Source organism: Vipera ursinii (assembly GCF_947247035.1).
Source record: "Vipera ursinii genome assembly, chromosome: 3".
NCBI classification, from domain to species: Eukaryota; Metazoa; Chordata; class Lepidosauria; order Squamata; family Viperidae; genus Vipera; species Vipera ursinii.
In genome coordinates this window covers 4,872,734-4,894,203 of record NC_139516.1, presented here as the reverse complement: position 1 = coordinate 4,894,203, position 21,470 = coordinate 4,872,734, and the positions used below count along the sequence as shown (strand labels likewise).

Below are 21,470 nucleotides of genomic sequence, written 5' to 3'. Positions count from 1 at the left end.
CTGGCCTGACAGAAGCAAAGGTCACCCATTTCTCCCTGCTTCACTCCTTGAAACAAAAGCAGGCGGTCCTCAAATTACAGCCACACTGGAGCCCCAAAATTTATGTTGCTAAGTGAGAAATTTATCAAGTGAGTTTTGCCCCATTTTACAACTTTGCTTGCTGCACTTAAGTGAATCACTGCGGTTGTTAAATTAATAAACACAGTTTATTTTTTTATAAAACTCTTTAATAAAAAAAATAAAATAATGGCATCTATTTGACCAGATTAAAACTCAAGGAAGCCAGCATTTTAGACCCGTTGCTAATCTTTGTGAAACGAGCTAAACGAATCGGATAACAAAAGCACACAAAGCAAGCCTCCAGTTACAAAATTGTATAAAAATCCTTGTGCTCATCAAATCAATTAGTCAGCTGTCCCAGAACTGCACCCTGTTGCTGGCCCTGCTCATTGATAAACTGCAACCATTTTTCCTAAGCAGCCATCCTCCATTTTTTATTCCCAGCTTGGAACCGGACCTGATTTTTCTTTCCTCAGAAGCACCTTTATTTTTATAACTAGTAGGGCAGCCATTTTGTGACAGCCCTTGAAATTCTACCAGGCCATAAAAATGACTTCATTTTCTAATTACACCGTAGTTCAAAATCTGTACCGGAGGTCCTTGACTTACAACCATTGGTTTAGTGACCATTCAAAGTTACAGTGGCACGGGAAAAGGTGACTGATCAGCTTTTTTTTCACACTTATGACCGTTGCAGCATCCCCATGGTCATGTGACCAACATTCAGACACTGGTTCATATTTATGACGGTTGCCGCATCCCGGGGTCATGTGACAGCCCCTCCCCTTTTGCGACCTTCTGAGAAGCAAAGTCAGTGCTTAAGCCGCATTCGCTTAACGACCACCTTACTGACTTAACAACTGCAGTGATTCCCTTAAGAACTTTAGGAAGGAAGTTTGTGAAACGAGGCAAAATTCACTTACCCAATGTCTCGCTTAGCAACAGAAATGTTGGGCTCTCAATTGTGCTTGTAAGTCAAGGACAACCCATCATCTCTCGCCACAGAGCTTCTTGTCTTCCTGTAGGAAGATTTGACCGGATGATGATGATGTCCCAAACTCTGCTGGAAATTCGGATGCTTGCAAGAGCAGGAGGAAAAAAAAAAGTGTTCAACACGGAACCAAGAGAAGCATGCTGCTCTTCCGCCAACTTGTCTTAATCGTGGAGCCAAAGCGTAGGATTGAAGGAGCTGCTAAGAAGAGGTTCCGCGAAGTCCTCACTTCTCCATCGGTCAGCTGCGCTACTGGAGTCAGAAGCCTGAAAAAGACGGAAAGGCTGGGGCGAGTCCAGAATGGCTTCCCTACGTAAAGATGGAAACGAGAAGCTCCAGACTTAAGTTCGCACAACTAAGCTTCCTGACGGAAGAGAACATTTGTAGCTCAAGGTTGAACCGGGGGGTGGGTGGGTGTTCCTTGGTGCTCTCTGAGGTTGCTTAGATGTTTCATGACCCAACTAGGCAACGTCGTCAGTGCTAGAAGGGAGTGGTGTTTGCGGAGCGAAGGAGGAAGGGAGGAGGAAGAGGACGATGGCTGTGGAGTCCTGGATGCTCTCTTGAGTTAGTTGTTGGCTTGCCGAGGTTTCATTACCCAACTAGGTAGCATCATCGGTGCTTACTAATGCCATTTGCACTGATGATGTTACCTAGTGCGGTAATGAAATGTCAATGAAGCTGAGCAGGGCGCTCTCGTTCCAGTCAGCCTCGGCTCTCACTGGTCTGCTTCTGGGAGCATCAGAAGAGGCTTGGTGGTCCAGCTAGTGGGGGGGAGGGGGGAGAGAGGCTAAACAGGCAGGGTGAGCACATGCACAGCTCCATTCACCCAAGAGAGAAGACTTCGGGGCGCCGCTCTTGCGAGGGGGTTCTGCACATGTGAGCCAGCCTGCCACTCACCTGGCCTGGTTGCAAATTGGGCATAGTCCGATAGTGGGCTACGGCCCACAAATTGGGGACCCCTATCTTAGGGCACGGTATGAACCCAGCCTGTTCGTTTGAATGCCTTCTGTGAGCCCAGAAAATTGATATACATGTAATACAGATATTTACTCATCATGAAGTCTGTTGTGTGACTGTAACCCTAGAGCAGGGGTAGGCAACCTTGTCTCTTTTGTGACTCATGGACCTCAACTCCCAGAATTCCTGAGCCAGCCATGCTGAGGGGAAAGGGAGAGGTTTCCATGCTGAGTCATGCTGTCTCAGGAATTCTGGGAGTTGAAGTCCATGAGTCATAAAAGAGCCAAGGTTGCCTACCCCTGCCCTAGAGCAAGATTCAAAGATTCTTCCTAGGATTCTGTCCACAAGAAATCACAGACTCAAACATAACCCTAATGCCATAAAATTGTGTGGCAATAACAGAGTAACAGGACAACACAGTTGGAAGGGACCCTGGAGGTCTTCCAGTCTAGCCCGCTGCTCAGGCAGAAAACCTTATACCATTTCAGACAAATGACTGTTTAGTCCCTTCTTTAAAACTTCCAGTGTTGGAGCATTCACCACTTCTGGAGGCAAGTAGTTCCACTGGTTAATTGTTCCAACTATCAGGAAGTTTCTCCTTAGTTCCAGGTTGCTTCTCTCATTGATCAGTTTCCATCCGTTGCTTCTTGTCCTGCTTTCAGGTGCTTTGGAGAATAGCTTGACTCCCTCTACTTTGGGGCAACCCCTGAGATATTGGAACACTGCTATCATGTCCCCCCTCGTCCTTATCTTCATTAGACTAAGGTAAAGGTAAGGTTTCCCCCGCACATGCGTGCTAGTCATTTCCAACTCTAGGGGCCGGTGCTCATCTCCGTTTCAAAGCTGAAGAGCCAGCACTTGTCCGAGGACGTCTCCGTGGTCCTGTGGCCGGCATGACTAGACGCCAAAGGCGCACGGAACGCTGTTACCTTCCCACCGTAGTGGTACCTATTTTTCTACTTGCATTTTTATGTGCTTTCAAACTGCTAGGTTGGCATTAGACTAGACATTAGGCTAGACATACCCAATTCCTGCAACCATTCTTCATTATGTTTTAGCCTCCAGACTCCTGATCAGGGGACTCTGTACCATTTCAGACAAATGGTTGTCCGGTCTCTTCTTAAAAACCTCCAGTGATGGAGCGCCCACAACTTCTGGAGGCAAGTCGTTCCACTGGTTAATTGTTCTCACTGTTAGGAAGTTTCTCCTTAATTTTCCTTAATTCTCCTGCTTCTCGCCTTGGTTGTTTTCCATCCGTTGTTTCTTGTCCTGCCTTCTGGTGCTTTGGAAAATCAGTTGATTCCCTCCCCATTGCGGCAGCCCCTCAAATACTGGAGGGCTGCTATCGTGTAGAAGAAGATGTATTAATAAACCTACGGCTTCAGAAGAGAGCCTGGTTAATTCATGGCCGATAGCCTTCATTACTCATCCTAATGACTCATTGCAACCAACTCTACACAGATCTCTCCAGCTGCTTTGGGATGACAGTGGGAAAGTGGGGGTGGGGGCGTTGTGTGTCCCCAGGGTATAGTGTTAAAAAGTCATATGATGTGATCAAAGCTCTGCTTGCCTTTAATGTATGTTGTAGGCTTTTAAGATTTCTGTTATAATTCCCTACCCACACCAATAAAGAGCATTCTGAAATCCCTGTGTAGCTGGGTTTTTTTAAAAAAAAATCTTTCAGTTTATCTCTGTCAGATCTTATACCAAACCCTGCATCAAGACAGGGTGTTGTTGTTTTTTCCTAATTTTCCTAATTTAGTTATTTTATTTACATCCCGCCATTATTATTCTTACAAATAATTGAAGGTGGCAAGACATGTTCCTCCTTCTAGTTTTCCCACAACAACAACCTTGTAAAGTGGGCTAAGCTGAGAGAGAGGAACTGGCTGAAGGTCACTAATGCCTAAGGCGGGACTAGAACTCACTGCTTCCTGGTGATTGGCCCCAAGGTCAGCCTAAGGCAGGACTAGAACCCACTGTTTCCTGGTGATTGGCCTAAAGTCACCTGTCTTTCATGCTTAAGGCGGGACTAACTGCTTCCTGGTGATTGGCCCAAAGTCACCTACCTGGCTTTCATGCCTAAGGCGGGACTAGAACTCACTGCTTCCTGGTGATTGGCCCAAAGTCACTCCGCCGGCTTTCATGTCTAAGGCGGGACTAGAACCCACTGTTTCCTGGTGATTGGCCCAAAGTCACCTACCTGGCTTTCATGCCTAAGGCGGGACTAGAACCCACTGCTTCCTGGTGATTGGCCCAAAGTCACCCAGCCAGCTTTCATGCCTAAGGCGGGCCTAGAGCTCAGCATCTTTTGCTGATTGGCCCAGAGACATCCAGTCGACTTTCATGCTTAAGGCAGGACTAGAACTCATGGTCTGGTGCCCTAACCATTAAACCAAACTGACTCTATTTTGATCTATATAAGAAATTTTATGAGATAAAAGAAATTCTGAAGTTCCTAGGTTCTCTTCTTTCTCAAAACTAAGTAACTCCTCCTCTTTTCATTGGACAACCGTTTTTCTAAAAAGATATAGGGATCCTGCTTGAGCAGAGGTTTGGAATAGATGACCTCCAAGGTCCCTTCCACCACCACCACCACCACCATCATCATCATCATCAATAATAATAATAATAATAATAATAATAATAATAATAATAATAATAATAATAATTATTATTATTATTATTATTATTATTATTGTATGTCTATATGGAGATTCATAATCATGGTGGTCCCAAAGGAGCTTGGTTTGGTTTTGTTTTTCCTTGAAAACATTTTGCTTCTCATCTCTCTCAGAAATGTCTTGGGTGTGAAGCGAAAAGTTTTCAAGGAAAAACAACAAGTCCAGTTGCCTTTTGAAAAAGCAGCTTTGGGATTACCTCTGCTGTAAATCAATATTTTAAAAATGCATACAATTTTTCACAGGGCCCAGAAAGCTGTGTGTGTGTGTGTGTGTGTGTGTGTGTGTGTGTGTGTGTGTCTTGATCTGACTTCATCCAAATGCTCAGAGGAATCTCAATAGCTACTGTAATACTGCATCCAGTTTTGGTCACCACGATGTAAAAAAGAAAAAGAAAAAGTGCAGAGAAGAGCAACAAAGATGATCAGGGGACTGGAGGCTAAAACATGCCTCCGATCAAAGAATGCCGATTGGTGGCCCCCAGGGGGAGGACGTTCTCTGTGGGCGCGCCAGACCTGTGGAACCGCTTGCCGGTTGAGCTCCGGATGGCCCCCGACCTTCGCTTTTTCCGGCGCGATCTAAAAACGTATTTATTTGAGCAATCTGACCTGGTTTGATGGGTTAGGGCTGGGGTTTTAATATGTTTTTTAATTATTGTTTTAAATTTGGGCATTATATTTAATCGTTTTTTAACTTTTGTATTCTGTTTTTATATTTATTGCCCTGTACACTGCCCTGAGTCCTTCGGGAGAAGGGCGGTATAAAAATATAATAAATATAAATATAAATATATAAGGAACGGTTGCTAGAATTGGGCATGTCTAATTTAATGAAGAGAAGGACCAGGGGGGACATGATAGCAGTCTCCTAGTATCTCAGGGGCTGCCACAAAGAAGAGGGAGTCAAGCTGTTTTCCAAAGTGCCTGAAGGCAGGACAAGAAGCAACAGATGGAAACTAACCAAAGAGAGAAGCAACCTAGAACTAAGGAGAAACTTCCTGACAATTAATCAGTGGAACAACTTGCCTCCAGAAGTTGTGAATGCTCCAACACTGGAGGTTTTTAAGAAAAGATTGGACAACCATTTGTCTGATATGGTATAGGGTTTCCTGCCTGAGCAGGGGGTTGGACTACATGATCTCCAAGTCCCTTCCAACTTTATTATTATTATTATTATTTATTATTAAAATGATACCAAACCTGGCTGGTAGTTGATGCCAATCCGTGTCCACCCTCTTCGTTCTCTGCTGAGCTCTCCGTGGTGCTGAAATCATCTCCAGCCACATTATCTGCTAGGTCACCCTCAGGCAGAGGTGATGGCGAAGTGGCGTCAATCACCTGGAGTTCTCCATCCAGCTGGGTCTAAAATATATGCATATCCAGAAGACGAAAAAGGAGTGTAAATCTGGATATTCAACAAAACCTTGGATTTGAGAACGTTGTGATATCTATATGGCATGGGTCCGGATTACCTACAGGAGCACCTACTGCCGGCATCAACTTCCCTCCATCCTGTACGCTCCCACAGAGAGGGCCTCCTCAGGGTACCACCGGTCAGAGAATGTTGACTGGTGACCCCCAGGGGGAGAGCGTTCTCGGTGGGCGCACCAGTCCTTTGGAACCGCTTACCGGCTGAACTATGGATGGCCCCCGACCTTCTCTCCTTCCGGCGTGATCTAAAAACTTATCTATTCGAACAAGCCGGCCTGGTCTGATGGGTTTGGGGTTTTAACATTGTTTTTAACTAACTTACTACATTGGGCACAATCATTTAACTTTAAATCTTGTATCCTATATTCTTATTTTATTGCCCTGAGTCCTTCGGGAGAAGGGCAGTATATAAATCAAATAATAAATAAATAAATAAATAAATATATCAGATTCCCTGGCATAAATCAATCCATGATAGATTTGTGCTTTGTTTTGTTTTGTTTTGTTTTAAAAAAATCTAGTTTGAGGGAACTGGAAAGGTATCGATCTACCCATTTCCTTGCAGAAAGAGTGTAGGGTTTATAAGACGCTTTTTAACTGCCTGCGTATCGCACATCGAACTTAAATCTTAGCAAATCGCTAGCGCTTCACTGAACATGTCTCTCAAAACGGGCCATGTTACAGTAAAATCTTAACCTAGCGAGGAACATGGGGGGAAAGAACCATCTGTTATTGGGTGTGACTCACACTGTTGCCTTGTTTAGCAACAGATGTTCTGGTCCCAATTGTGGTTGAAAGTCGAGGACTACCTGTATCAGGAATTTGAAAGGTGTGGTTATAAGAATCATCGGGCATGTGAGAACCTACCTAACATAACATACCAACATCAAAGACCATTCATGGTTAACCTGATTACTGAACTAATTATTCTGCATCCTCAGCTTCTTCTATGAAACCATTTTTCAGGCGTTTGAAGAGTAGTAAGCTGCCAGAGTCACTTCCAAGAGAAGGATCACAATAGCAATAGCCATTAGACTTATATACCACTTCACAGGATTTTTCAGCTCTTTCGAAGCCATTTACAGAGTCAGCCTCTTGCCCCCAACAATCCGGGTCCTCATTTTACCAACCTTGGAAGGATGGAAGGCTGAGTCAACCTTGAGCCGGTGAGGATCGAACTGCCAAACTGCTGGCAGTCAGCAGTGAGCAGAAGTATTTATTTATTTATTTATTTATTTATTTATTTATTTATTTATTTATTTATTTATTTATTTATTTATTTGTTTATTTGTTTGTTTGTTTATTTATTTATTTATTTCGATTTATATACCACCTTTTTCCCGAGGGACTCAAGGCAGTTTACAGGGCAATTAAAATAATACAATATATATACAGATAAAATTAAATTAAATAGCCCCAAAATAATTAAAAATTAAAACCATTAACCCCAAAACCCTCAGTCCAGGCCGGCAAGCTCGAATAGCCAAGTTTTTAGGTCCCGGCGAAACGAGCAAAGGTCGGGGGCCATCCGGAATTCCACAGGCAGCTGATTCCAAAGGGCAGGCGTGCCCACAGAGAACGCTCTCCCCCTGGGAGCCGCCGGCCGGCACTCCCTGACCGGCGGCACCCTGAGGAGGCCCTCCCTGTGGGAGCGCACAGGACGATGGGAAGTGGATGCTGGCAGCAGGTGCTCCCTAAGATAATCCGGACCCATGCCACTTAGGGCTTTATAGGTCATCACCAGCACCTTGAATCTCACCCGGAGGGCAACTGGAAGCCAATGCAGCTCGTGGAGAAGAGGCGTTACATGGGAGTATCGGGAAACCCCCATCACAACTCGTGCGGCCGCATTCTGCACCAGCTGAAGCCTCCGAGTGGTCCTCAAGGGCAGCCCCATGTAGAGAACGTTGCAGTAGTCTATCCGGGAGGTCACAAGCGCATGAGTGACTGTACGTAGGGCGTCTTGGTCCAGATAGGGCCACAACTGGCGCACCAGGCGAACCTGGGCAAAAGCCCCCCTGGCCACGGCTCCTATATGATCTTCCAAACTGAGCCGTGAGTCCAGGAGGACGCCCAAGTTGCAGGCCCTATCTATGGGGGATAACAGTACTGCAGTACTGCATTCTAACCACTGCACCACCATGGCTCATGGTCATGGATGGCCATATAAACATAGTAGACAGTTGGTTGTTTGCTTGTTTGTTTGTTTCCTTGTTTGGATGGATGGAGGGTTGGTTGGTTGGATGGATGGATGGAGGGTTGAATTGATGGATGAATGAATGGATAGTTGAATAGGATGAATGAATCTATGTATGTTTGGATGGATGGATGGAGGGTTGGAGGGATGAATGGATGGTTGGATGGAGGGAGGGAGGGTTGAATTGATGGATGAATGAATGGATAGTTGAATAGGATTAATTGAATCTATGTATGTTTGGATGGATGGATGGATGGATGGAGGGAGGGAGGGAGGGAGGGAGGGTTGGAGGGAGGGATGCAGGGATGGATGGTTGAAGGGTTGGAGGGATGGAGGGATGGGTGAATGGGTGTGTATGCACACACACACACACACACACAGAGAGAGAGAGAGAGAGAGAGAGAGAGAGAGAGAGAGAGAGAAGGCAATCATGTTTTCCTTCAGTCTTCTATTCTCAGGGTCAAAACTGTCTCCTTCCTTCAAACCTCTCTTCTAAAACTTAAGTTTCTAGCCCCCTGATCACCCCTATCCCCCTCCTTTAAACCTCTTCCAGTTTCTATAAATCCTTCTTAGTGGTGCCCACTAACATGACGTTCAAGCTGGTGTTCTGAGCAAAGCCGGGGAGAGTGGAATAAGGCTTGCTCCTCAAGTGAACAAACCGGGAGAGGGAGAACTGAGAAACTTCGCATAAAAATTAAATTTGGCAATGGGAAAAGTAGAAAAAGAAAGAAGACGAGAGAGGAAGAACCAAGAGTGGGTGGAGTTGGCACAGATTGCTTCCAGCTTTTTGAGCGGGACTTCTGGATCAGGAGATCGGGATCTGGATCTTACCTGCTGGGTGGCCCATAGATTGCTTTCTTGGCTAGTTTCAAGCAGAGATTCTGTGGCCTCTGGGGTTGACGCTCCTGCCCCAACAGCAGTACCGTTCCGAGTCCCGTTCACCAGAGGAGATAGTCCTTGCCATGGGTCTTCCTTCCCAAGGGCAAAAGAGTCTTGGAGGTCCTCTTCCCTCTCGCCGCCTTCTGGTTCGGCCTCTCCTAAAGTGTCTTCTGATTCCCCACAGCCCCCTTCTTCTTCAGCCGCCAATTCGGGGTCTTCAACTAGAACAAAGACAGATGTTGGTGGGATGAACATCAACGTCCAAAAGGCCCTTTTCCAAAAAGGCAACTGGGACTTTCTTGTGTTTGACTGTTTGTTTTCTCGGAAAAGGTCTCGCTTTACATCCAAGAAGCTTCTTCAGTTCTGAAGAACTGAAAAAGCTTCTTGGATGGGAAGCGAAACATTTTCAAAGAAAAAAAACAACAACCACCCAAAAAAGTCCCAGTTGTCTTTTGGAAAGAAGAACGCTACTTCCAGGTTGCTTCTCTCTTTGGTTAGTTTCCATCCGTTGCTTCTTCTCCTGCCCTTCTGGTGCTTTGGATGAAATGTTGAAGTGGTTTAGACCTTCTTAATGTTCATTTTGAATGCTTGAAAGGCTTTCTCACCACTGAGCAAAGCCAACGGGCAAAGACAGATCCACTTAATGACCGCACGATTCATTTAGCAACTGCAGCGATACGCTCCACCCCCATGGCAAAAAAGGCCGTAAAATCTGTCACAACTTGCTTAACAAGCGTCCTGCTTAGCAAATGGAAATTCTGGGGGCCCTTGAGGTCATGACTGGAGGAGTAGCTGGTTTTACTTCAGCAAGCTGTGTGAATCTAGCCCAGGGGCCTTCAAACTTGGCCTTTTTATGACTTGTGGACTTCAACTCCCAGAATTCCTCAGCCAGCGTGCCTGGCTGAGGAATTCTGGGAGTTGAAGTCCACAAGACATAAAGATAAGATAACCTTTATTGTCATTTTTTTACTGTGGGCACAATGGCGCACATCAAAAATGAAATTTAGTTGCCCGCTCTCAAAGTGAGACACATACATGACACACACCTAAAACATACTACATACAATACAAGTCACAAAAAGGCCAAGTTTGAAGACCCCTGGACCAGAAGATCTCCAGGGTCCCTTCCAAACCAATTCCGTGATTCTATGACCTTTAATGAAATCCAGTTGATACAGGATTCGTTCCTCGGCATTGAAATCCACTGTGTAGTGTTCCATGTTGTCATATCCTGGCTCTAGGACTTCTGCTTGGCAGCTGTGGCTCATCTCCACAATCCTGCAAGGAAGAGGGATGAAGTTACAGGTGGAAACCTTTGATTTTTATTTTTATTTTCAATTCCCAAAGGTATGGATATTGTAAGAGAGTAAATCCTACTCACCTTTGGATGAGAACTTTGGCATTCTGATATATTGGGGAACAAAGAGACAAAAGATCAATATGAAAAACATCATCATGAGAAAAGATACAGGTTAGTCTACGACTTACATCAATTCGTTCAGTGACCGTTCAAAGTTACAACAGTGCTGAAAAAAGTGATTTATGACCATATTTCACACTTACGACCTTTGCAGCATGCCCCTGCTCACATAATAAAAAAATCCGAATGCTTGGCAACTGATTCATATTTATGACGGTTGCAGCGTCCCGGGGTCATGTGATTCCCCCAAATAATCAACTTTACCTAGATTTATCTTTGAAGCATCTTTACTGTTATAACTAGTAGGGCAGCCATTTTGTGACAGTGCTTGAAATTCTACCAGGCTTTCTTTTAGAGCAGGGTTCTTCAAACTTGGCCCGTTTATGACTTGTGGACTTCAACTCCCAGAATTCCTAAGCCAGGCATGCTGGCTGAGGAATTCTGGGAGTTGAAGTCCACAAGTCATAAAAGGGCCAAGTTTGAAGACCCCTGGTATAGGAGAAGGGTGGGCAACTTTATGACCTGTGAACTTCAACTCCCAGAAACCCCGAGTCAGACATGTTGGCTGGGGAATTTTGGGAGTTGAAGTCCACAAGTCATCAAAGGGCTAAAAATTGAAGACCCCTGTTTTAGAAAGTCATTGAGGCCACCTGGAGGCCAGACCCCTGGTATAGGAGAAGGGTGGGCAACTTTATGACCTGTGAACTTCAACTCCCAGAAACCCCGAGTCAGACATGTTGGCTGAGGTATAAGAGAAGGGTGGGCAACTTTATGACCTGTGAACTTCAACTCCCAGAAACCCCGAGTCAGACATGTTGGCTGAGGAATTCTGGGAGTTGAAGTCCACAAGTCATAAAAGGGCCAAGTTTGAAGACCCCTGGTGTAGAGCCTTCTTGGCTGCAGGGAATGTTTTTCTGTCCTGTGTCCCTTCTCCGTTGAAGACAAGCATAAGATGTTGGGGATGAGTTCGTGTTGTCTGCATCTCAAACTTGGATTTCTGGAATGGATTTCCAGAAAATGCTGCAGACTACAGGAGCCATTTGCAATTTGAGATGCAGACCGCACAGACTCATCCCCAACAGCTTGCGCCTCTCTGAAAGAAGGCAAATGACCAGCTGTCTGCAAGGAGTATAAATCCTTCCGTTCCCCACCATCCGGTCAGAACCTGAAGAAGCTTCTTGGGTGAGAAGTGAGACGTCTTCAAAGAAAAACAAGAAAATCCAGTTGCCTCCTGGAAAAAAAACCACCTTTGGAATTGCTGGTCCTAATTATGGTTGTTAAGTCGAGGATACCTTTTATATATGTTATATTTTGCTGGTTTCAGGGCCCTTACCTGAACAAAAACGGACATCTGAGGCTCCTCCATGGATTGCAGGGCTGTGTCCACCAGCTTGGAAGAAGATTCGATGTGGTCGCTGCAAATTTTGCTCAGCCCTTTCAGATGCTGGGTCTTGCGCTCCTGTTCATAAGTGACCCGTTGCAGCATGATCTTTCTCCGCTCTTCCAAAATAGCCCCCATCCGGTCAAACTTCTCACACAGGGCCTGCTTCTGAGCTTTGCAATTTGCCTGCTCAAGAAGGAAGAACCATGCAGCACATCCAGGTGAGATGGTCTAATAAACCATTTGCCATCAACAAGATGAGCAAAAATGTTTGAAAACATGTCAGAGAAATGTTGGAAATGCAAACACAAACCAGGTAACTTATTATCACGTGTTCGACATGTGTTAAAGCAAGGAGACAATGGACAATAATCCTCACATGGTTAGAAAAAATGTTAGAGAGACACATAGACTATAAACCTGAATTTTTTTTTTTGACTAGGTATAAGGCCAGAAAAACTTGATAAGCAAAGTACGTATTTGATTCTGCACGTGATAACAGCGGCGAGAGTTATATTTGCACAATAATATTGGAGGAATGAAGAAATGCCACCAGACAAAGAAATAATCAAAACAATATCAGACTGTGTGGAAATGGACAGACTTACTTTAAGTTTGAAAGAAAAAGAAGAAACAAAGTATTTTCAAACTTGGGGCCTATTTTATCAATGGTTAGAGAAAAGATTTAGGGATTATTTTATTTATTTATTTATTTTAATTCCATTTATATCCCGCCCTTCTCCGAAGACTCAGGGCGGCTTACAAGCTTAGCAGTAGCCTTCATTCTATGTATATGCCTGCTTGTTAGGGCTTTCACACACACCCCCAAGCGGCATTATTACAAAGTCAGCTTATTGCCCCCAACAATCTGGGTCCTCATTTTACCTACCTCGGAAGGAAGGAAGGCTGAGTCAACCTTGAGCCTGGTGGGACTCGAACCTGCACTAATTGCAGGCAGCTGGTGTTACTTAAGGAGGCATTAGCCCACTGCGCCACCAAGGCTCTTAGGATTAGGAATTTAATTTGTATTACTGAATAAGATACTCAGACAATACACTTTTGTTGAATAATTATTATTGAACTCTGTTAAAAAAATAATAATAAAACTTTAAACTATGGTTGGTTACTGAGGCTGTGTTTGCCCAACAATACACTTTGGGGATGTCAAAATGTGGCCATTTTGTGAAGGTGCCCACTACATACATTTGCGGTCTAACCCCTGGTTAAAAACGGTGGAGTTTCTTGCTAGTTGTCCTTCTGAATCTACTTTTTTAAAAATTTGTCAGCCTGGATGGCTTTCTAACCAAAGGAGTTAGCATACCGTACTTTTAAAAATACATGATAGATTTTAATTCCTGGAGGATAAATCCATCCTTAAGGCAGGACTAGAACTCACTGTCTCCAGGTGATTGGTCCAAAGTCACCCAGCCGGCTTCCATCCTTAAGGCGCGACTAAGAACTCACCGCCTCCGGGTGATTGGCCCAAAGTCACCCAGCCGGCTTCCATCCTTAAGGCGGGACTAGAACTCACCGCCTCCGGGTGATTGGCCCAAAGTCACCCAGCCGGCTTCCATCCTTAAGGTGGGACTAGAACTCACTATCTTACGGTCATAACTTGAGGACTGACTGTATTTCCATTCCAGTTAATTAACTTGTGTGAATGCAGTCCCTGAAAATGTTTGAGGGGTGTCAAGAAATCTGGAAGCCATTCCTGGTTTTCAGGAAAAAAAACCTGGAAGATGAATCAGGGCCTACCTCAACATTGCTGCCCTTGCTTTGCAGTTCCGCCAGGTACGTCTGGATCCTGTCATTGGCTGCTACAAGAGCCCCAATTCCATCAGTCAGCTCCGCCTAGAGAGGAGCAGATGGCCTTGCGGTCAGGATTTGTATTTATTTTATTCACACCCCACCTTTATTATCTTCTTGTAAACAAGTCAAGGGGGCAAACATCTTATTCTTACCATTTCCCCCACAACAGCAACCCTGTGGAGTGGGGTGGGCTGAGAAAGAAGGACTGGCCCAAGGTCGCCCAGCTGGCTTTCATGCCTAAGGTGGAACTAGAGCTCACCATCTCCTGGTGATTGGCCCCAAATCACCCAGATATTGTTTTGTTATTCTATTCTATTCTGTTCTGTTCTGTTCTGTTCTACTCTATTCTATTTTATTCTACTCTACTCCATTCCATTCCATTCCATTCCATTCCATTCCATTCCATTCCATTCTATTCTATTCTATTCTATTCTATTCTATTCTATTCTATTCTATTCTATTCTATTCTATTCTATTCTATTCTATTCTATTCTATTCTATTCCATTCCATTCCATTCCATTCCATTCCATTCCATTCCATTCCATTCCATTCCATTCCATTGTATTCCATTCCATTCCATGACACGACACGACACGACACAACACGACTTGGTATAGGTGAAGAAAAACTAACTCTAAAATCCCAAGACTTCTAACCAAAGCATATGACATTCCCAGCCAAACCTCCCAGATGTCTACTACGTAATTCATGTAAACACCTTCCGGTTTTGAGAACAGTCTGCTATCTTCTTCACAGCGATTAGAATGTCCTTGAAAAGTTTCCATAGATCTTTTTCCTCAACAAACATCTGGAGAGAACTGGAGAGATTTCGATTCTCTAACTAGCCCATTCAAAGCCTCATCTCTTCCCCCGCCCCCTATTCTAATGACAAGATGAAGACAATTATCCTATCCCATCCCATCCCATCTCATCTCGCCCTATCCTATCCTATCCTATCCTATCCTATCCTATCCTATCCTATCCTATCCTATCCTATCCTATCCTATCCTATCCTATCCTATATCCTATCCTATCCTATCCCATCTCATCTCACCCTATCCTATCCTATCCTATCCTATCCTATCCTATCCTATCCTATCCTATCCTATCCTATCCTATCCTATCTCATCTCACCCTATCCTATCCTATCCTATCCTATCCTATCCTATCCTATCCTATCCTATCCTAACCTATCCTATCCTATCTCGGCAGGCTGAAGCCCACCTTCCGCTTTGTGCAGATGTCCGAGAGTGGAGCCACTTCGCATTCCTTGTGTTCCCCGAAAACCTTGCACAGGGAGCACGTGGGAACAGCGCACGTCACGCAATAAATGTTGATCCTTTCCTCCTCATGCTCTTCGCAGGTCGCGTGCTCGCTTTTTAACAGAGGTCTGTTAGAAAAGAAAGAAAAATATTCAGGGAGGGGGGGGGAAAAAGAAAAGAATCTACGGAGGGAGGAAGAATAGATCTCCCCAAGGTTTCCAAATCCCCTTTGAATTCTGTATTTGGTCAAATCCGCTGACCCAATTTTTAAGGGCCTACCTGGATCCAGCAAGCTGGAATGATAACCCCCTTGGTGAGATGGGGTGGCAAAGAAGTTAAATGAATGAATGAATGAATGGATGGATGGATGGATGGATGGATGGATGAATGAATGAATGAATGAATAAGTAAATGAATGCATGGATGGATGGATGGATGGATGGATGGATGGATGGATGGATGGATGAATAAGTCCACCCACATTTGGGGGTGAGGGTGAAAGATCCCCAGAATAGCTGAGAAGGCAGCCAACCTCTCTGGTCCGCTTGCCGATGCTTGCTTGTAGAGATCAATGATGTTCTCCACCAGCAGATTCCGTTGCAAGCCGTAAATGCCGTGTCTGTCCAGGACAACCTCGTGACGGCAGGATGGGCAGCGGAATCTCCCTGCAGAGCCCAGGGTGGTCCCTCGAGACTGCGGAGTGCAAGAGACCGGGAGGATCAATACCCCGATAGGGAAGGTAAATGGTCGCTTCAAGGCAGCTTGGCAGCCTGTAGAGTTAGTTCCCCGTGGAGCGCCTCAAGCGCAGTTGAAACCATCATAATGTCTGGTCAGTTAAAGCGGCATTTCGGGAGGGGGAAGGGGAAAGGGGAAGGAGGGGGAGAGGAGGAGGAGGAGGAGGGGAGGGAGGAAAAAGTAGAAGGAGCTGGAGAAGGAGAGGAAGAGGAAGAGGGAAGCAGGGAGGAAGGGGAAGGGGAAAGGAATGAGGAAAGAGACAGAGGGAGGAAGGAGAAGGACTGGAGAAGGACAGGAAGAGGAAGAGGAGGGAAGGAGGGAGGAAGGAAGGGGGAGGGGAAAGGAATGAGGAAAGAGAAGAAGGAGAAGAAGGAGAGGGAGAGGGAGAGAGGGAGGGGAAGGAGAGAGGGGAGGGAGGGGGAGGAAGGGAGGAAGGAATCAGACGCTCTCTTGGGGTGTGTTTCAAGGGCATCAGATATTATTTAGTCCTTTGGACTAATCCCCCAATCATTCCCCACTTGAAATTTAGGTCTTCAGAAGGGGATCAAGCTGAGCTCACCTTGAGACATCTCATCCCAAGCAAATCCAACCTGTTTCACTTCTTTGTAGTGGGGTTTTCTGAGGAACCCACTCCCCACCCACCCCCTGCATCTTCAGTGGGCTATTTGGGTAGGTTAAGTTGCCAATATTTGTGAAAACAGCCACCAAATATAGAAACAGAGACTGGAGGAAAGAGAGAGCCCTGACTTTCCTGGTTGCTCTGACAGCAGAAAACTAGCAAGCTTTGGCTCTCCGTAACTCAAATGTTACCGTGTTTCCCCGAAAATAAAACCAGGTCTTTTTTTTTCTTCCTCCAAAAGAGGCACCAGGACTTATTTTCAGAGTAGGCCTTACCTCACCTCCGGCACTGACAGCCCCGCCTTGTTGGTCCACTTCTTCTGGAACCGAAGTTCTGCAGCTGCATTCGGGCCTGCATTTTGTAGTCAGGCCTTTCCAGGAGGCCTAAGCAGCCAAATACTAAGCTTGGTGCTCGGCTGCTGAGGTCTTGCAGAACTGAGCTATGGATTGAGTCCATAGCTCGGTTCTTGGCTGCAGAGGCCCTCCTGAAAGCCCTGTGACTGAGAAAGGCAGGCCTGGCTGCAGAAGAGGCCTCAGGAGAAGAAGTGGGCCAGTGGAGGAGAGACCTGACTGCAAGGTAAGCAGGTGCAGGGTGGGTGGGACAGCTCCACACCCCCACCACCCGGCCCTAGCTTGATTTTTAGGTGTGTGCCTTGCCCCAAAACTAGGGCTTATTTTTGGGGTAGGGCTTACCTCATCTCCAGCACCGACAGCACCACCCAGCTGGTCCACGTCTTCTGGAGCCGACGTTCTGCAGCTGCAGTCGGGCCTGCGTTTTGCAGTCAGGCCTTTCCAGAAGGTCTAAGCAGTCGAGGACAGAGCTATGGATTCAATCCATCGCTTGATGCTAGGCTGCTGAGGTCTTGCAGAACCGAGCTATGGATTGAGTCCATAGCTCGGGTCTTGGCTGCAGAGGCCTTCCTGAAAGCCCTGTGACTGAGAAAGGCAGGCCTGGCTGAAGAGGCCTCAGGAGAAGAAGTGGGCCAGGGGAGGAGAGGCCTGGCTGCAAGGTAAGCAGGTGCAGGGTGTGTGGGACAGCTCCACACCCCCACCACCCCACCCTAGCTTGATTTTTAGGTCTGTGCCTTGCCCCAAAACTAGGGCTTATTTTTGGGATAGGGCTTACCTCATCTCCAGCACCGACAGCGCCACCCAGCTGGTCCACGTCTTCTGGAGCTGAAGTTCTGCAGCTGCAGTCGGGCCTGCGTTTTGCAGTCAGGCCTTTCCAGAAGGTCTAAGCAGTCGAGGACAGAGCTATGGATTCAATCCATCGCTTGGTGCTACGCTGCTGAGGTCTTGCAGAACCGAGCTACGGATTGAGTCCATAGCTCGGTTCTTGGCTACAGAGGCCTTTTGGAAAGCCCTGTGACTGAGAAAGGCAGGCCTGGCTGCAGAAGAGGCCTCAGGAGAAGAAGTGGGTCAGCAAGGAGAGCTGTGTGCCTCACCCCAAATCTAGGGCTTATTTTTGGGATAGGGCTTATATTAGGCCCTCTCCTCAAAATCAAGCTAGGGCTTATTGTTGGTATAGGCCTTATTTTCGGGAAACACGGTAGAATGCTTTCTCTAGCCTGCCGTGAATTTCTCCCCGTCTCGCCTTTCAAAACCAGGGCAAAGCAAACGCTTCCAGAATTTGAGAGACGTCCTTCTTCTTTGCAGCACAGGCCTTGCAAAGGTCAATGGCTCAATGCACACCCCTCCAGGGGGTTAGCAGGGGCCTAACTAGATCCGCTCCAGCAAAAGAGCATATTATTTTTGCAAGGAATCCAAACGCCGAAGACCGACTGACCGACTGGAGTCAAGCCGGGATATCCAATAGCGCAAAGGCAGGTGTCGGTCATCCCCAAGGGGAAAACAAAGGACTAGGAACGAAAGCATTTGTCGACCTTCAGGAATTGTGGACTTGGTGCCACAAATGTCTCTTGGAAGAAATCTCGATGGTACATATTGCACAAGAAAAAAGGCCCGACTGGTGGCAGGTCTCAATCAGATGTTTATTTATTTATTTGCATCCTGGCTTTCTTAGGCTATTGTTTCAACCATTTGTATCTTGGGTTGGTTGTTGTTGTTGTTGTTGTTATTTGGTAAGCAGCCCAGAGTCCCTGAGAGCAAGTGGGCAGCAACATAAATTTTCATAAACAAACAAGTAATTAAATCCTGCTAAGTGGGCTGGCGAGAGAGAGAGAGAGAGAGAGAGAGAGAGAGAGAGAGAGAGAGAGGCAGGAGACGAGGGGGAGGGGAAGAGGGACAGGGAGAGAGAAAAGGGGGAGAGAGGGAGGGAAGGAGAGGGAAAAAAGAGAGGGGGAGAGACAGGGGGAGGGAGGGAGAGAAAAAAGAGAGGGGGAGAGAAAGGGAGATGAGGGAAGGAGGGAGGGAGAGAGAGAGAAAAAGAGAGAGGGGGAGAGATGAGAGAGGGAAAGAGAGGGGGAGAGATGGGGAGGGAGGGAAAGAGAAAAAGAGAGGAGAGATGGGGGAGAGAGGGAGGGAGGGAGAGGGAAAAAGGGGGAGAAATAAGGGGAGGGAGGGAGAAAAAGAGAGGGGGAGATGGGGGAGAGAGGGAGGGAGAGGGAAAAAGAGAGAGGGGAGATGGAGTAGAGAGGGAGGGAGGGAGAGGGAAAAAGAGAGAGGGGAGATGGGGAGAGAGGAAGGGAGGAAAAAGAGAGGAGGAGAGACAGAGGGAGAGTGGAAGGAAAAGGGAAAAAGGGGGAGAGAGAGGGAGAGAGACAGGGAGGAGAGAGGGGGAGAAAAAGAGAGAAGGTGAGAAAAGAGGGAGGGAGGGAGAAACTAGCCCAAAGCAACCCAGCTGACTTTTCTGCCTTAAGCAGGACTAGAACTTACTGTCTCCTGGTACCTGTCCAGACGTCACCCAGCTGACTTTCATGCCTAAGGCGGGACTAGAGCTCAACTTTTCCTGGTGATTGGCCCAAAGTCACCCAGCCGGTTTTCATGCCTAAGGCGGGACTAGAACTCACGGTCTCCTGGTGATTGGCCCAAAGTCACCCGGCTGGCTTTCACGTTTAAGGGAGAACTAGAATTCACAGGCTGCTGCTTTCTAGTCTGGTGCCTTAACCAGTAGGCCAAACTGGCACTCTATGTTGTGGTTTTCCTGATCTGAATTCACTAATACAGGTCCCTGTTACTCCAAGCAGGTCAAGGGTGTGTTAAAAAAAAAGTCAAGATGGTGGTCAAAACCAGGAAAGCCCTGCCCCCTTTTAAAAAATGGGTGGGGCTTGGATAGAAAGATTGTGACTGCCACTTTGGGTATTTTTGACCACAAATGAGGCGGTCTCTGCTCCAAGAAATATGGAAATGTAGAATAGGTTTTCTGAAAGCATCGAACATGGCAAATAAGTAGACTTTGGCCCTGGGGGTTGAGTGTATCTCAACCTTGGACCTTTGAAGGGCTGTGGTCTTCATCTGTCCACTCACCTTCAAGCTGCCAAAACATAATGCAAAAAACAATCGTGTTGCCTCCCAATTGGATTCTAATATCAGAGTAATTTATTTTCCGAAAGAATCCTTCCCATCATTCCTTGCAGTTCCTCTAAAGCAGGGGCAGGCAACCTTGGCTCTTTTATGACTCGTGGACTTCAACTCCCAGAATTCCTGAGCCAGCTACGCTGAGGGAAAAGGGAGAGGTTTCCAAGCTGAGCCATGTTGGCTCAGGACTTCTGGGAGTTGAAGTCCGCAAGTCATGAAGGGGCCATAGTTCCCCCATGCTGTCTCAGGAATTCTGGGAGTTGAAGTCCACGAGTCATAAAAGAGCCAAGGTTGCTTACCCCTGCTCTAGTCTAAAGTTTCAGAACTTTAGCCTTTTTAAGATGTGTGGACTTCAACTCCCAGAATACCTCAGCCAGCATTGCCGGCTGAGGTATTCTGGGAGTTGAAGTCCACACATCTTAAAAAGGCTACGGTTGGGAGACCTTGCTCTGCTAATGTTTCTAGAACCCAAGCTTTAATCTCTGAACCCTTTTTTCCTTTCCTGATCTGCTGGATTTTAGCTTCCTGCCTTTTCGAAGTAGGAATACGTGAAATTCAAAGTCTAAAGTTGACTTAAGGTCGTCTGTAAAAAGGACAACTGCACCCCACCCTCTGAAAAATGCAAAATTATTGCGACCCACAAAAAATACATACAATACGACCCCGTCCACCTGGTTCTCCCGATCTGCCGCGATCCTTGAAGTCTCTGAAGGCCTCTTAAGCAACTCCTCCAAAGTGTTGACCCAACTCAGCTCTCCCAATTCTGAGTCAGCTGCTCCACGTCAGAGGAACATTTCCATAACCCACTTTGAAAGGTTTCTCTCTCTCCCCCCGCCCCCCCAACTCACCTGAAAAATGTCATTGGCGCATTTCCGGCAGAGATTGTGCTGACAAGGGAGAATGACCACGGGTTTGGTGAACATCTCCAAGCAGATGGGGCATATCAGTTGCCTCTCCAAGTTCTCCATGGTGGGACAATCTCTTGGGTAGGAGGTGTATTCCAGGTGCTTCGACATGACAAGGGTTCAAGGCGGCCGTTCGCGAAGGTGCAGCTCCTTCTCTGTGTCCTTGCAGGACACTGTGGTGGGAAAAAGCTAGAGAAACCCAGAAGCACCTGACGGCATCCTTTCCCTACGGGAGGCTCACATGCTACTTGAAGCCTCCAGAAATATAACCGGAGTATCTCTGATGCTCCCCACCAGTGGTTTAGGTTTCGACTCGGTCTTAAAGGGCCCCTTCAGCTCAAATGCAAAAGTTGGCATCTCAAAAGGTGGAAGCCAGGATTAAAATCTTTTTGTTGTTGTTGTATAGGTGGCACCTTGCTCAATAGTAGTAACTGTGAGAGGGATCTCGGAGTCCTAGTAAACAATCCCTTAAATAGGAGCCAGCCGTGTGCTGCAGCTGCCAAAAAAGCCAACACAGTGCTAGGCTGCATTAACAGAGGGATAGAATCAAGATCAAGTGAAGTATTAATACCACTTTACAAGGCCTTGGTAAGGCCACACCTGGAATGCTGCATCCAGTTTTGGTCACCACGATGTAAAAAAGATGTCGAGACTCTAGAAAGAGTAC

General features: G+C 46.4%; 1 protein-coding gene across 1 annotated transcript; it reads right to left on the bottom strand.

Annotated features, from left to right (window-relative positions):
• Window positions 1-237: 237 nt before the first annotated feature.
• Window positions 238-21,017, bottom strand: LOC310639294 (tripartite motif-containing protein 54-like). The gene is made up of 10 exons (XM_083360902.1): window positions 20,747-21,017; window positions 15,601-15,761; window positions 15,031-15,196; window positions 13,752-13,847; window positions 11,949-12,182; window positions 10,577-10,599; window positions 10,349-10,473; window positions 9,148-9,416; window positions 5,889-6,050; window positions 238-1,317 (listed from the first exon to the last, which is right to left on the bottom strand). The coding sequence occupies exons 1-10, from the start codon at window positions 20,912-20,914 to the stop codon at window positions 1,216-1,218; spliced, it is 1,506 nt and encodes a 501-aa protein (XP_083217028.1). The 5' UTR covers window positions 20,915-21,017; the 3' UTR covers window positions 238-1,215.
• Window positions 21,018-21,470: the final 453 nt, after the last annotated feature.